This window comes from Arvicanthis niloticus, chromosome 22 (assembly GCF_011762505.2).
Source record: "Arvicanthis niloticus isolate mArvNil1 chromosome 22, mArvNil1.pat.X, whole genome shotgun sequence".
NCBI classification, from domain to species: Eukaryota; Metazoa; Chordata; class Mammalia; order Rodentia; family Muridae; genus Arvicanthis; species Arvicanthis niloticus.
In genome coordinates this window covers 1238029-1252055 of record NC_133429.1, presented here as the reverse complement: position 1 = coordinate 1252055, position 14027 = coordinate 1238029, and the positions used below count along the sequence as shown (strand labels likewise).

The 14027-nt window shown below is 57.0% G+C and overlaps 2 protein-coding genes across 8 annotated transcripts; one reads left to right on the top strand and one right to left on the bottom strand.

Annotated features, from left to right (window-relative positions):
• Nucleotides 1-86: 86 nt before the first annotated feature.
• Matk (megakaryocyte-associated tyrosine kinase) lies at nucleotides 87-8977 on the top strand. Of its 7 annotated transcripts, none has more exons than XM_076919307.1 (13): nucleotides 87-305; nucleotides 4513-4572; nucleotides 5199-5309; nucleotides 5406-5521; nucleotides 5606-5825; nucleotides 6106-6199; nucleotides 6938-7003; nucleotides 7466-7565; nucleotides 7646-7730; nucleotides 7810-7883; nucleotides 7976-8171; nucleotides 8433-8519; nucleotides 8604-8977. In XM_076919307.1, the coding sequence occupies exons 2-13, from the start codon at nucleotides 4564-4566 to the stop codon at nucleotides 8841-8843; spliced, it is 1398 nt and encodes a 465-aa protein (XP_076775422.1). In that variant the 5' UTR covers nucleotides 87-305; nucleotides 4513-4563; the 3' UTR covers nucleotides 8844-8977. The 7 variants fall into 7 exon arrangements, with proteins under 7 accessions (XP_076775422.1, XP_076775420.1, XP_076775421.1 ...); XM_076919305.1 differs by lacking the exon at nucleotides 87-305 and adding an exon at nucleotides 3215-3622 and having other exon boundaries at nucleotides 5196-5309; XM_076919306.1 differs by lacking the exon at nucleotides 87-305 and adding an exon at nucleotides 3216-3622.
• A 1949-nt stretch (nucleotides 8978-10926) lies between these two features.
• Mrpl54 (mitochondrial ribosomal protein L54) lies at nucleotides 10927-13216 on the bottom strand. Its single transcript, XM_076919299.1, has 3 exons — nucleotides 13050-13216; nucleotides 11890-12046; nucleotides 10927-11233 (listed from the first exon to the last, which is right to left on the bottom strand). The coding sequence occupies exons 1-3, from the start codon at nucleotides 13165-13167 to the stop codon at nucleotides 11101-11103; spliced, it is 408 nt and encodes a 135-aa protein (XP_076775414.1). The 5' UTR covers nucleotides 13168-13216; the 3' UTR covers nucleotides 10927-11100.
• Between the last annotated feature and the right edge of the window lie 811 nt (nucleotides 13217-14027).

The window sequence follows — 14027 nt, the reverse complement described above, 5'->3', positions numbered from 1 at the left end:
GCCTAGCAACCCCAAACCACGAAGCTTCTGCGACTAGACAGCAACATCTATCATTTTGTGAGCGTGGAGTTGGGTCCAGATGGAGTCCCGTCTGGGCCGCGCAGCTCACTGAAGCCGGGAAGAGCTGCAGCATCTGACCCTCCCGCCCCAAGTCCCGTCCCCACCGGGCAGGGGACCCCGTGCAGGCCAACTGAGGCCAGAGCACAGGGCTGGACCCAAGATAAGGCAGGAAGCCGGCCGAGCTGCCAGGGTTCTAAAAGCTGGACCCAGGCTGCGGATGCAGGGGAGCGTTGCTAGGAGACAAGGTGAGTGGGAGCGGATGACGCACGGTGTGGGCGGGGCCTTAGCCCAGGCAGAAAGGTTCCGGAAGACAGAAGCGGCTTGTGCAAGGTCACTGCTGACCGCAGGAAAGGCAATGACCGCCGTGGCTCGAAGTAAGAGCCAGCGAGAGGACCGGTGTTCCTCAGGAGGGGCATTGCAGCCCCCCCCCCCATCCCAGGCTCCCCCACCCCACGTTCACTGATATTTTGAAAAAAATGTTGCGTGATCATCACTGGCCAAGGAGACAGGAAAGACTTCTTCAAGGGACGAATGGACGTAGATGGTGTGGTCGAGCCACGCGCTAGACTATTATACACCCACGAAGGACATTCTGACTGCTGCGCCAAGTGACATGGACCACACTCCGCAGGGTCTGAGTCAGACCTACAGAGTCACAAGTGAGGGCCCGGGGCAGGGAATGGAGTTCAGTGTGGGGCAGAGCCTCGGTTCTGGAGACTGAGATGTCTCCAGACAGCCGGTGTTGCTGCACCGTGAGGCGGAGTGAGCTATGCGGCCGAGCCGAGGCGAGGTAAAATGGTGACTTTTATGTCAGAGGCATTTTGTTAATTTTTTATAACGGAGCCGGAGGCGGGAGGATCCCTGAGTTCAAAGCCAGCCTGGTCTACAGACAGAAGCCACGTGTCAAAACAAACAAACAGAAAATTATACAGGTCTAGGTTTTTCTTATTATAAAAAAAAGAAAATTCAGAAACCCGGAAGGGCTGCTAAAGTCTATCCGCCAGCGGCACTTTAAAATATGCGTCCTAGTGTGAGGCCCACCCTTGGGCATGGGTCATCTCATCACCTTGTGTGGGGTAACCTCACCCTCTGGCTCTCCCTGTGTCCTGCTTTTCACATTCAGTGAGTGGGTATAGGTAAATTTCGGTCCCTGCTTTTGTATGGAAGACATGACCTAAAGCTGACTTCCATCACTCTGTCCTTAGGTGCTTTGTATACTATGACCAGTAGTCCTAGGCTAGCCTGGGCTACAAACTGAGACTCTGTCTCAAAACAACAAATAAAAAAGGAGGGTGGAGGGATGATGGCAACTGGATGTCAAAGAGAGTGAGGGACCTCCCCCCCTTCCCCCCCGCAGGAAGCCTTGTTCTTCCTTGAATCCCGGAGTCCCCTAGCGTGAGAAGTACCACACAGAGTTAATTAAATTTAAAGGCATACTACTAATTGGGGCAGGCAGATCTGGCTGCAATGCAGGCTGGGACAAACTCCATGGAAACTGAGACACTTAGGTGTCACCAGTTCCTTGACTGATGGCAGTGAGTCTCAGAGCCTCAGTTTCCCCATCTGCAAAGTGGGCACAAAGAGTGCTTCCTGCACAAGGAAGCAAAATGTTCTTTGACACCTCTGCAGGTACTGACTTTAAACATCTGCTGGGCGGACTAGACTAGACATGGCAGCACAACTGCCGTGCTTCCTAGCGCTCTGGATGCTGGGGGAGGAGTTTGAGGCTGGCATGGGCTATAAGTGACATTGTCTTAAAGCAAAGCATTTGGGCATCTTATATTCCTTCTTTTGAGACAGAGTCACATAGCCCAGGTCATCACAAGGTGCTGAGGCTGACCTTGAAGTCCTGATCCTCCACTTCTCCACTCCAGTCTCCCCATTGCTGGGATGTGCTGGCTTTAGAGCCCCGCGGTCCCTGCACACCAGTTGAGTGCTGTGTGCACTGAGCCGGGCTCCAGCCTCCTGCAGCATCATAAACATCCCTTAAGACTTTCTTGTCCCACATCAAATGCCCAGAAGGCACAGGGTTGCGGTCAGCAGTGGCCGACGTCTGTAAGAACTTGCAGGCAGCAGGGTTTCCTCTCTTCATTTTGTGGTTTGGCACTTGTGTTTCAGATAGCTGTTGTAGCTTACCACCAAAGATGGCATTCCTGGGGTGATAGCCACATGGGCCCCAGTAAGGGGTGAGCCACACCCCAGATGCCCCCCCAGCTCCTGGAAGACCAGAGCGCACAGAGACGCTGTTGATGGTGCTTGTTTTAGGAAATGTCCTCTGTACCCTGATCTTCCCATGCCCCTGCCTCAGCCTCTCCAAAGGCTTAGATTGCAGGCATGTGTCCTTCAACCCCTAGGGTTAGGGCCAGTTCTACACATTCCCTTCTCAAGCTTCTTCTTTCCAAAAGGGTCTCAGGTAGCCCAGGCTGGCCCTAAATTGACTATGTCCCTGAAGATGACCTTAACTCCTGATCCTTCTGCTTCTACCTCTCCAGTGCCGAGATGACAGGCCTGTGACAACATAGTGTGCCACCCACTGAGACCCAGCCCCAGGCCCCACTTTTGGATCTTTGCCTACTGTAGGTACCAGAATAAACATCTGCACAAAGTCCACTGGAAAGACAATGTCTTGCTAGGCCCATGGCAGATCCAGTCGGAAAGCAGTTGGTCACTGCAGAACACTCGGGCCACTGCTGCACCACGGGGCGTCTGTCTGCAGCGTGGGGGGTGGTGAAGGCAGGGACTGAGCTTGTGACTCAGACACTGTCATCGGCAGTAGGGTCCGAGAAAAGTGGAACTTGAGGCTGCCTTGGTTCCAAGTCTTTGGGCCTCCTAAGTGAGTACCTGCGTCTGCCTGGGAACTTATGATTAACGACCTGTGGCTTCTGGGAATGTCATGCCCACCAGTGCCAGGCACCTCTGTCCAAACTTGTGCTTAATTAATTAATTAGGTTTTATTTGCTTTGGTGTTTTTTTTGTTTTTGTTTTGTTTTGTTTTGTTTGTTTGTTTGTTTGTTTGTTTTTTGAGGCTAGGTCTCACTATGTAGTTCTCTATTGTAGCCCAGGCTGGGCTCCAACCCACAGAGATCCTCCTGCCTCTGCCTCCCCCCCCCCTCAGTGCTGGGAGGACGTTTGACTGCTCCACAGCCGACCGACCGACCGGCTGGCATTTCTGAAGGTACAGGCTGGCCAGGCAGGGCTGCAGCTTGCCTTGCTTGCCTCCACAGACAGGGAGCTCTTCCGTACCTGTAGCACCTGCGCGTGTCCGAGCCATTCCACGCTCCCTGCTTTCCCGGGGTGGGCGACGGAAGGCTAGGACCCAGCAGGGACTCGAGAGAGCACCCGGCACCGGTACTCAGCACCCCGCCCGGACGGAGTGGGAGGCGGAGCGGGAGGAGGTGGCAGCGCGGCCATAGTGAGGCCGGCGCTAGGACCCGCAGGGGCTCCGAGCCGGGTCCCCTCCATCCTTGCCCCGAAATGAGGAAGCCTTGCAACTTGCTCCGAGTTGAGCCACCGGGCACTCGACCCGCTGGCGGGGACCCTCCGGGGGTCGCGCCCTGAGCAGGTGAGCGTGTGTGCGTGGGTGGAGAGGGGACACCACCCTCGAAACGGTCCTGGACCCGGGGGCGTCGGGTGCAAGGGGCTGGTTTTTTGTTTTATTTTTTTATTTTTTATTTTTTTCTGGGCGCGGCGTGCACGTCTGAGTGCGTGAGCCCCGGTGGTCACTGCAGGCTCCCGTGCGCTGCAGGCACGCGCACAGGTGCACGCGTCTCTCCGGTGCCTGTGTCGCGCACACGGGGGTGACTGACTGGTGGCACCTGTGCCCAGATGCACGTGCGCCTCCGCCTGCGCGGCTGCCGTGCAAACCCCACTGAGCCCGAAGCCAGGAGCGCACCCCAACCTTCCTCCCTACCCCCTGCCAGCCACCAGCCGGGGACCCGTGCAGCCACTGCCCTGCAGTGCCCACGCTGGGATGGGGTGGGTCCTTTCAGATGTTTCTTTGGTGACCCGTGGTGACCCAAGGAACCAGGAGCCGCACAGGAGCCCGATCTCCCCCCAGCTCCGCTTAGAGTCAGATTCCCAGGAATGACCTTGAGTCACGGCCCCTGCCCACGGCCTCTGCCCACGGCCCAAGAAAGAGGAAGCCACAGCCCCAGCTCTTCCTCACACACGGCCCTGGCTGACACCTGGGCCACCAGATCACTCCACTCCTGCCTCTGGGCCTCAGTTTCCCTTCCTGAGCAATGGCAGGGCGAGGCTCCCGGGTCTGCTGGCTAGCCTTTGATGGCTGGGAGTCTAAGGACCTGCCTCGGGTAAAGAGCACTTCCCTAAAGCTGCACACCTAAGCCATCCGAGGGATGATCTGAGGGAGGCTCTTTGCCTCCCACCGGCCAGACCCTGAGGAAGGAACCGGACCTGGGGACGCTCCCAGCATGACCCTGCCTCCCTTCACAGGTGAGCCCTCGATTCTTCGGAGCTTGGCACCCCACGCCTGCTGCAGCTAGGATGCCAGCGGTGAGTGTGGGGCCCTGAGTCACCAGATCTTTTTCAACTGTCCCCTTTGTGGGGACAGGACATGGCCCGGCTACTCGAGCAAGCACCCACCCCTGACAGTCCCAGGGACCCCGTCATACTGGCCACGTGTGATTGTAATTCTGCCTCTCTCTGGCTCTGTTTCCCTTCTGCCCTCCCTTCCTGTCTCTCTGTATTAGACAGAGAGGTTTCTAGTCTTTATCTTATTTTACTTTTGAGACAGGGTCTCAGTATGTAGGTATGCCTGGCTTGGGAATTGATATGTAGTCTAGGCTAGCCTCAAACTTACAGAGGTCCACTTGCCTCTGCCCTCCCACCCCCGCCCCAAGTGGTGGGATTACAAGTGTTGGCCACCACGCCTAGCATCATCTTTTAGTTTTTGAGACAAAGTCTCACTGTAGCCCAGGCTGGCCTTTGGCTGGTCTGGAATCTTCCTGCCTCCGCCATCTGAGAACTAGGCTACAGGCCTGTGTCTTCACTATTTCCTTGTCCTGTCTTTGGTCCCCACAAGCCCCAGCTTTCTCTGAGGTCTCTCTGTCTCTCCCAATACCCACTTGTCCCTGCGTTTGGTCCCTGACATCCCCCTGCCTCTGTCTCCTTCCCAGCAGCGCTGGGCCCCTGGGACACAATGTATGACCAAGTGTGAGAACTCTCGCCCCAAGCCGGGTGAGCTAGCCTTTCGAAAGGGTGACATGGTGACCATCTTGGAGGCCTGTGAGGTGAGAGGGGAGCTAGAGGGTAGGTGGTGTGCCTTAGGGGTGGCAGGGCAGACACCCCCCGGGCTCCCTCCCTCCATCTGTTCCCTTCCTGTACAGGACAAGAGCTGGTACCGTGCCAAGCACCACAGCAGCGGGCAGGAAGGGCTGCTGGCGGCTGCCGCTCTGCGACAGCGGGAGGCCCTGTCCACAGACCCCAAGCTGAGCCTCATGCCGTGAGTGGCACCCTAGGGAGTGGCGTGAGGGCCCCAGCCATCCACCCCTGCCTCACACAGCACCGGCCCCTCACATCCCCACAGGTGGTTTCATGGCAAGATCTCTGGTCAGGAAGCCGTCCAGCAGCTGCAGCCGCCCGAGGACGGGCTGTTTCTTGTGAGGGAGTCGGCTCGTCACCCTGGAGACTACGTGCTGTGCGTCAGTTTCGGCCGTGATGTCATCCACTATCGCGTTCTGCACCGAGACGGGCACCTCACCATTGATGAGACCGTGTGTTTCTGTAATCTGATGGACATGGTGGAGGTGACCTGTGGGGAAAGGCTGGGGCAGGAGGGTGGAAATATGGACGGCGGGCCCCAGTAGCTCTCACTTCTGTCTCTAGAACTGGGGTCACCTCCCCAGGGAGCCCCATGTTGACACCAACCACCCCTCAGCTTCTATTCTACAACCCTACTGTTGCCATGGAAACACGCTCACCTTAGCCTGGCACTTAGGAGAGTCTGCCGCCCTCACTGAGATTTGGGGTGGAGTAGTGGGAGCAGGGTCCTGAGAGGCAGAGGCTCACGGACCCCGGCCTCCACAGCACTACACGAAGGACAAGGGGGCCATCTGCACGAAGCTGGTGAAGCCAAAGAGGAAACAGGGAACAAAGTCCGCAGAGGAGGAACTCGCCAAGGGTATGAGAGCCAGGCCTGGGGAGGGGAGCATCTTGTCTTCATGCACACCAGGCAGACTCCCACCTCCCAGACTCCCGCCCCACCCTCCCACCCCTAATTTAATAGCTCTCCCTCACACCCCAGACTTGGCTTGGGTAAGCCCCTGCATCTTCCAACCCTATCACACTTCTCCAGGCGGGTCTGGAGTACCAGAGACAAAAATCACAGTGCAGAGAGGTGACTGTCCTGTTTGAATCTTCAGAGTGGGGGTAGTGGGGGTAGAGGTTTTGGGTGGGAGGGAGGGCTTTCCGAGGCAACTGCAGGTCTGTGCAGAGTGCAAGATTAGGGAGACTACAGCCCTGGAAGGTTCCAGAACCTTTGTGATTCTCCATGTTTCTGTGCCTTTTGTTCTGTGTGGGATCGGCAAGGAGAAGGCTCTCCCAGAGGCATGGTGGGCCGCAAGGGCAGCCACACTCCTTGTCCCCAGAGGGAGACACTGGAGTCATGGCTCAAGTCTAGGGAACCGAGGGGGACTGTACTCTGATGGAAGCTGGGACAGCTGTGGCTTGTAGAATTGTAAGTGGGACCAGGAGTGGGGTGTCCTTCATACAGCCTTAGGGCATCCGCTGGGGCAGGCACATGCTCAGGTGTGAACAGCCGTGGGGATGTCAGTTGTCCAAGTCTCACTGAGTGCAAGCTGGGTGGGAAGGGTGGACGGTGCTCCTGTCTCCCTCCTGATGGCTCTCTTTGTCCCTGCAGCTGGCTGGCTGCTCGACCTGCAGCATCTGACTCTGGGAGCACAGATTGGAGAAGGGGAGTTTGGAGGTGAGGAGGAGACACAGCAGGCAGTGCCCAGAGCTGACCCTCAGCTGGACAGTGCAGGACAGGTGTGGGCTGTCTGAGAAGTGCCTGCACCCACACCTCCCAGGATCCTCTACTCAGAAAACCTCCCCGTGTGCACTCTGCTGGGGCTTGGGTCAGAGGACAGTAGACTGCACGCATGTCTCTGTCATACCAGCCTTGTCCATCCTGAGCAGCTGGGGATCATGCAAATATGGGCAGCACCTGTGGGCTCTTTCTTGGAACAGAAATTTGGATTCTGAATAATGAAGCAGCCATTGTATTTGCATGAATTATTTTTTCTCATCTGGGGCCTCGGGGATGGAGCAAGGCCTCCTTAAATGTGTTTCCAATTCTTTGCCCAGGCCATGCCCCCCCAGCCCCTCACCGGGGGATTCCAGGCAGGGACCTCAGCAGGTCTGTCCTGAGCTCTGTCCCTCTCCACAGCGGTCCTACAGGGTGAGTACCAGGGACAGAAGGTGGCTGTGAAGAATATCAAGTGTGATGTGACAGCCCAGGCCTTCTTGGATGAGACGGCTGTGATGACGTGAGTGGCCGGCTGGGACCGGGTCCTAGGGCTGGGGTCCCAGGTGTGCACTTACTTCATGCCCCGCTCTGCACCCCCAGAAAGCTGCAGCACAGGAACCTAGTTCGACTCCTGGGTGTGATCCTGCACCATGGCTTGTATATTGTTATGGAACATGTGAGCAAGGTGTGTAGGGTGGCAGATGGGTGGACAGGAAGGGCTGGCCCAACAGCCTGGAGACCCCCAAGTCCCTCCCCTTAAACAGGGCAACCTGGTGAACTTCCTGCGCACGCGGGGCCGTGCGCTTGTGAGCACCTCTCAGCTCCTGCAGTTTACTCTGTAAGTGACGTTCCTTCCAGGAAGGTAGGTTCCAAAGTGGAAGGGGAAACTGAGGCCTGACTTCAGGGTGACCGGGCCTTGTCTGTCTCTAGTCATGTGGCCGAAGGCATGGAGTATCTGGAGAGCAAGAAGCTGGTCCACCGGGACCTGGCTGCTCGAAACATCTTGGTGTCTGAGGACTTAGTGGCCAAGGTCAGTGACTTTGGCTTGGCAAAGGCAGAGCGGAAAGGGCTGGACTCAAGCCGGCTGCCAGTCAAGTGGACAGCACCTGAGGCTCTCAAAAATGGGGTGAGCAGCCTTCCACCCCTCTCTGGGGTTTTGGGGTTCCTCGTGGGGCGCTGGATGTTCTGATTGTGCTGTGACCCTATGCACATCCCTTGACCTCTCTGAGCTTCCAGGGAAAATGGTCGCCTCTCCAGGGAGGCCTGATCTACAGCGGTCCTAGAACTTCCCTCAGATGCCCCATCTCTGGAGCGGGAGGAGTAGCCTGGGGTTGTCAGGACTGTGAGGCCACAGACACGCTCCTCACCCTGACCTCTGCCCCGACAGCGGTTCTCCAGCAAGTCGGACGTCTGGAGTTTTGGGGTGCTGCTGTGGGAAGTGTTCTCGTATGGAAGAGCCCCATACCCCAAGATGGTGAGCAGCACCCTGGGGAGGGGCAGCACCTGTATCCCATGTCACTGGCTGCCCCCACCCATGCTACACCCCCTGTGTCTACAGTCGCTAAAGGAGGTTTCAGAGGCTGTGGAGAAGGGTTACCGCATGGAGCCCCCCGACGGCTGCCCAGGCCCCGTGCACACCCTCATGGGCAGCTGCTGGGAGGCAGAGCCTGCTCGCCGACCACCCTTCCGCAAAATAGTGGAAAAGCTGGGCCGAGAAGTCCGCAGTGTGGGTGTCGCGGGCCCTGCTGTGGGACAGGAGGCTGAGGGCTCAGCTCCCACAGGGAGCCAGGATCGCTGATCGCCGAAGCAGAAAGCAGAGGGACACAAATGCAGGGTCCCAGTGCCAGGATGAGCCAGTGCGCAGGCCCCACAGCCCCTGGGGTCCTCATGCCGGGACTCCCCATAAAGACCAATTGGAAGGACTTTGTACAACTGTGTGTGGTGCCTGTGTGTCCTCCACCTGCAGCTCCCCATGTCCATGCCCTGCCCACATGGGCCTGAGCCAGCCTGATTGTTGATGCCTGTGATGTCCCCTAAAGTCCCTGCCCACTCTGTCTGTGTGGGCAGACCACAGGCCTGTCCTTGCCCCCAGCACCTGCCTCACCAGCCTGTGGGTCTAGGGTACCTGGGGAACAGCCAGGCTAGAGACTCACTGCCCTCAGTCCCCTGGGCCCTGCCTGCCACACAGCTGTGTCCCCTGCTGGGGAAGGATCCTGAGCCTCGCTGCCTGTTTGTGGAATTGCTACAAGAGCTGGTCTAAAGGGCTGCTCCCAGCTGTGAGGGCACAAGCTGGAGCATTCCGGTTACACCCTATCTCAGGGTGCAGTGTATAGGATGTCCATGTCACAGAAGGGACAGACAGCCCGGACAGCAGACCTCTTGCAGAGGGAACCCACATCACCTAACTCCAAGGTCAAGGTGGTTTTCTTCCCTGGAAGACAAGATAGCAAAGTAGAGCCACACTGGGAGTCACAGCTGACGAAGACGGCTGTGAGCACTGCAGTCTGGGTGCTGTCTGCCTTCCCACTGCCTGCCACCCAGGCTCACTCTAACACACCCAGCCACACTTCCCTATCTCCATGATCCCAACCACTCATCCGAGCCTCATCCAAGCCACCCTTTCAACCATACATGCCTCTATCCACCCACCCACCCACCCATCCATCTACCCATCCATCCATCCACCCACCCATTCATCCACTCATCCATCCACCCACCCATCCATCCATCCATCCATCCACCATCCATCCATCCACCCACCCATTCATCCACTCATCCATCCACCCATCCATCCATCCATCCATCCATCCACCCACCCACCCATCCATCCACTTATCCATCCATCCATCCATCCATCCATCCACCCACCCACCATCCATCTACCCACCATCCATCCATCCACCCATCAGCCCCCATCGGCCCATCTGTAGGTGTGGCACATGACCACAAGTAGGTGCTGGGACCAAGCAATGAAGGAGACACACTCAGTGCTAATCTTCATGGAGGTGCCAGAACCACAGGAGAGCCTTGGAGTGTGGGTGGCACGGGCTGAAGCTGCCCTGTCAACAAATAGCAAACTATGACCCAAGCAGGAGGAGGAAGAGACACAGCCTGTGCTAAGGCCCAGGCTGCAGCTGCAACTGGGGCTGGGAAGCGGGGGTGGGGTGGGGGGAAATCAGCTGACAGGCTCTGCTCTGACTCTGACACATCCTGAGGAGCCACCAGGGCATTTGGATTAAGATGGCTACATCCTTGCCCCTCTGCCTGCTGGGCAACATCATGAAGGCTGGTGACAAGAAAGGGCTTCACAGACTCCTGCCATATGGATGGAGCCTAAGAGCCCTTCAGTGAGGCACAAGGGGTTGACCACCCAGAGCCCTGGGAAGGGAGGTGGACCCGTGGCCTGCCCTGTGTAGAACCTCAGCACCATAATCTCAGCCATTCTTTTGGTCCAGCTGGACCTGGGGAGGTGGGAGGGCTCAGACCACATGCCCAGGGCAGGGCGGCTCCTGACCAGATGACAAAGACAGGGTCCAGCCCTGGGTCCGCGAATGCCAAGTGAGCTGCAGCCACATCCCAGCCGGAAGGGAACGGCAGTCCTGTGCTAGCTTCCTTTAGTGAGCAGGAGACACCACTGGCCAGGGCCTGACGCCACCTCTCTCCAGGAGCGCCACCCACCCAGAGGGCATCTGAGCAGGTCAAGTCACAGACCTCACTGTTGAAGTACCTGGACCTGGCCTTGCCCGAAGGCCTGGGGGAGCAGGCCAGGCCCAGCCTGCCCATTAGACAGAGCACAGCTGTGACCAGAGGCTGGGCCTCCCAGTTCTGACACACACACACACACACACACACACACACACACACACACACACACACGTGTGTAATAGCCGTGTCCCTTTATTTACTCCTTCACTTTCCTATTGTTTATTTAGTCCATGCGTGGCCTGCACGCCACGGCGAGCACGTGAAGGTCGGAGGACACTATACAGGACTCAGGTCTCTCCCGTCTGGCTGGCCACAGGCCCAGGCAGTCCTGTGAGGCGCCCATCCTCACACTACGGCTTCTTGTTCTTGCTCAGCCGGTTGTGACGCCAGATATTCTGTTTGCGAAGCAGCCGCCAATACTCTCGGGACTCCGGCTCTAGCTCCTCTAGCTTTTTGGGGGGACCCAAGTTCACCTGGAAAAGCCTGGGGGTAAGAGACAGAGCTGCATGGACATCCTACAGCTCCAGGGTGTGGGTGGTGTCCGGCTGGGGCTTTGAACCCTGTCCTGGCTCTCAGCGACAGAAAAGGAGCCTAAGGGACGGCCATCCCGCCCTGCTTCCAGCTTGCTTCTCTACCCCTTGCTCTCTCTGTTCCAGCTACATAGGCCTCTTCTCTGCTCCCAGAGAACTGGCTCTGTCCTGCCCCAGGTCCTCTGCACAGGCCACGCCTTCTGTTCACTTGGTCCTGGCTCCGTGTGACCTCGCCAGGAAACCCTTACTGCCTAGTTGCAACCCACTGCCCCTGCCTCTCCAGTCTTCTCAGAATGTGGCCCCATCCATCCTATCTGCCTGCTCAGGTGACTGTCTGGTTTCCAGCTTGCCCTGGTAAGGGAATACTTGTCTGTTGAACAACCCTCTGGGTCCCTGGAACAAAGGTGACTGGGGATCAGTCACGAATGTCAAGAAACAGAGTCCCCCTGCTCCCTTCAGCCTGAGAGGACACACGGTCCTGTGCACTCACTGGCATCCAGAACCACCTGTGACAAGGGTGGACGAGCCCAGCAGGCCCCTGGGAGCTGTCCTGGAGTACCATGTTCCTGCAGGCTGGGTGTCAGGGTTCCAATGCAGTGTGGCACTCACCATATGGGGTACTCGGAGTCAGGCTTCAGGGCCACATCCTGGCCTTCCTTGTAGATGTTGACCCCCATGGCGTGCGTGGTGAGCTGAGTGGGGTCTGTGCACACCTCGGGGTCCTTCAGGGACTCAGCGGCCATGCCACCTTTGCCACTCTTGCCAACTGCACAGTGAGAACTCGGGTCACTTCAGCCTGCCCAGCTCTGCCCTCCTCCAACACTCTCCTGTGTGGCCTCTGGGTTCCAGCCACCACCAGCCCCAGCTACCTCCATGCATAGCACGGTCCTTGTTACTGCACACACCTGTCCCACCCGTGTGTCCTGAAGGCCCAGCCCATACCCCTCTTCCATTCAGCGATGCTGACACCAGTGGTACATGCCTGCCATCCCAGCATTCTGGAGCTGAGGTTGTGGAGGTCCTAAGACCCTGTCTCAGAAAAAACAAAAAAACAAAGCCCTGTGAAGAGAGAGCTGGCTCAGTGACCTTAGGCCAACTTGGCATGAAACCATGTCTAAAAACATTTTGACTTATTTATTTTTGGAGACAGGGCGTCACCGTGTAGCTCTCCTGGAACAACACCAAAAAAGAAAACATTAAAAAAAAAATTTGTTTTTTGAGATGGGGGTCTTCCTGGCAGGCCTGGAACTCACAGAGATCACCCTGCCTCTCCGCTCCGAGGCTGGGATTAAAGAAATTCGCCATCACGTTCAGCCTCAAAGCGTAATTTTTAAATAATTATATCATGGAGGCGGGTGTGTGCACTGTCACAGCGCGCGTGGGGTCGGTCATCTCCTTCCCCGTTTACGTGGGTCCTGAGGATCAAACTCAGGCTTTCGCGGCAAGCACTTTACACACTGAACCAACTTGCGCACCCACGCTACTTTTTAAATTAAAATACTGACAATAACTTGGTTGATGTTGGTTATGTTTGTTGACTTACTCAAAGTTGGAGCGCGGAACCCAGCCTGGCTCCGCCCCCTCCTGGCCCGCAGAGGCCGCGCCTGCGCACTGAGCGCCGAGTCCAGCGGCGAACGCCGGAGGCCTCACAACGCCCGCACGCACCGCTTGGCCTCCGTACGCTGCGCCTGCGCAGTTAATCCTCGGAGCCCCACCTCCCCGGGAGCGCGCCCGCCGTACCCACGTTGGTCCTTTCGGAGCCGGCTCACCTGGCTTCTTGGCATATTCCCGGATAAAGAATTCTCCAGGTCCCCCGGGGACCGGGAGCGCCCGAGGATGCCAGCGGGCCCATATCCGGGAAGCCCTAAGGAGACGGGCGGCCGCCATGACACTCGCCGGCTGCTCGCACGTGCCTGCTTCCGTGTTACGTCAGCTCTCCAGAGTCGCTTTAGGGCTTTGGAGGCTCCCGCGGACTTCTGGGAAATGTAGTCTTTTGTTTAACTCTTTGGCCGTCTAATGACTAATTTTAACTTGTGTAGCTATCGCCCGTTCAAACAATATTTCATAAAACTCTTGCCCTCAGTCCAAGCGGTGATGGCACACCTTTAATCCCAGTACACTGGAGATAGAGGTAGGAGGATCTCTGAGTTCAAGGACGACCTGGTCTACTACCGTGAGTTCCAGGACAGCCAGGGCTACACAGAGAAACCCTGTGTCAAACAACAACAAGGATTTAGACCTTTATTTACTTTAAATGTCACAGTAAAATCATGCTTATATCCAATGTGGAACTTTTGAAAGCTCAAAAGTAAGGACAGTCAGTTGTGATGTGGAGGTGGAGGCAGGAGGATCAGGAGTTCGGGTTGCTCTGTCCTACACAGCAAGTTTGAGGTCAGCCTAGGCTATATGAGATCTTGGCTTAAACATAAGAATAGCCGGTGTGGTAAACTCCCGCTTAATCCCCACACTTGGGAGGCAGAGGTGAGTAGATGCCTGTGAGGTCCAGACCAGCCTACTCTACATGGCGATACCTATAAGAATAGAAGAAGGTGAGGTGTGGTAATTGGGGCTTGGTAGCAGCCTGGTTCCACTCCCAGCACCTCCAGGCTGGCTGGACACAGGACGCTGAGGCAGGAGGATCAGGAGTTCGAAGTCAGCCTAGGCTACATAAGAATGTCTCAAGAGTCTTCTAGACTCATTGCTAACCTAACCGGGTGAACTCTTCTAGAACACACAGTTAAGTTTGG

What these genes read in the sequence shown, in the direction of transcription:
- Matk (XM_076919301.1), top strand. Translation starts at nt 3,886, where the DNA reads ATGCACGTGCGCCTCCGCCTGCGCGGCTGCCGTGCAAACCCCACTGAG. An exon ending in GATGAGACGGCTGTGATGAC is followed by an intron (nt 7,566 to 7,645) that starts GTGAGTGGCCGG and finishes CTGCACCCCCAG; the next exon opens with AAAGCTGCAGCACAGGAACC. An exon ending in TTATGGAACATGTGAGCAAG is followed by an intron (nt 7,731 to 7,809) that starts GTGTGTAGGGTG and finishes CCCCTTAAACAG; the next exon opens with GGCAACCTGGTGAACTTCCT.
- Mrpl54 (XM_076919299.1), bottom strand. Translation starts at nt 13,167, where the DNA reads ATGGCGGCCGCCCGTCTCCTTAGGGCTTCCCGGATATGGGCCCGCTGG. An exon ending in GGAATATGCCAAGAAGCCAG is followed by an intron (nt 12,047 to 13,049) that starts GTGAGCCGGCTC and finishes CTCACTGTGCAG; the next exon opens with TTGGCAAGAGTGGCAAAGGT. An exon ending in GACTCCGAGTACCCCATATG is followed by an intron (nt 11,234 to 11,889) that starts GTGAGTGCCACA and finishes TCTTACCCCCAG; the next exon opens with GCTTTTCCAGGTGAACTTGG.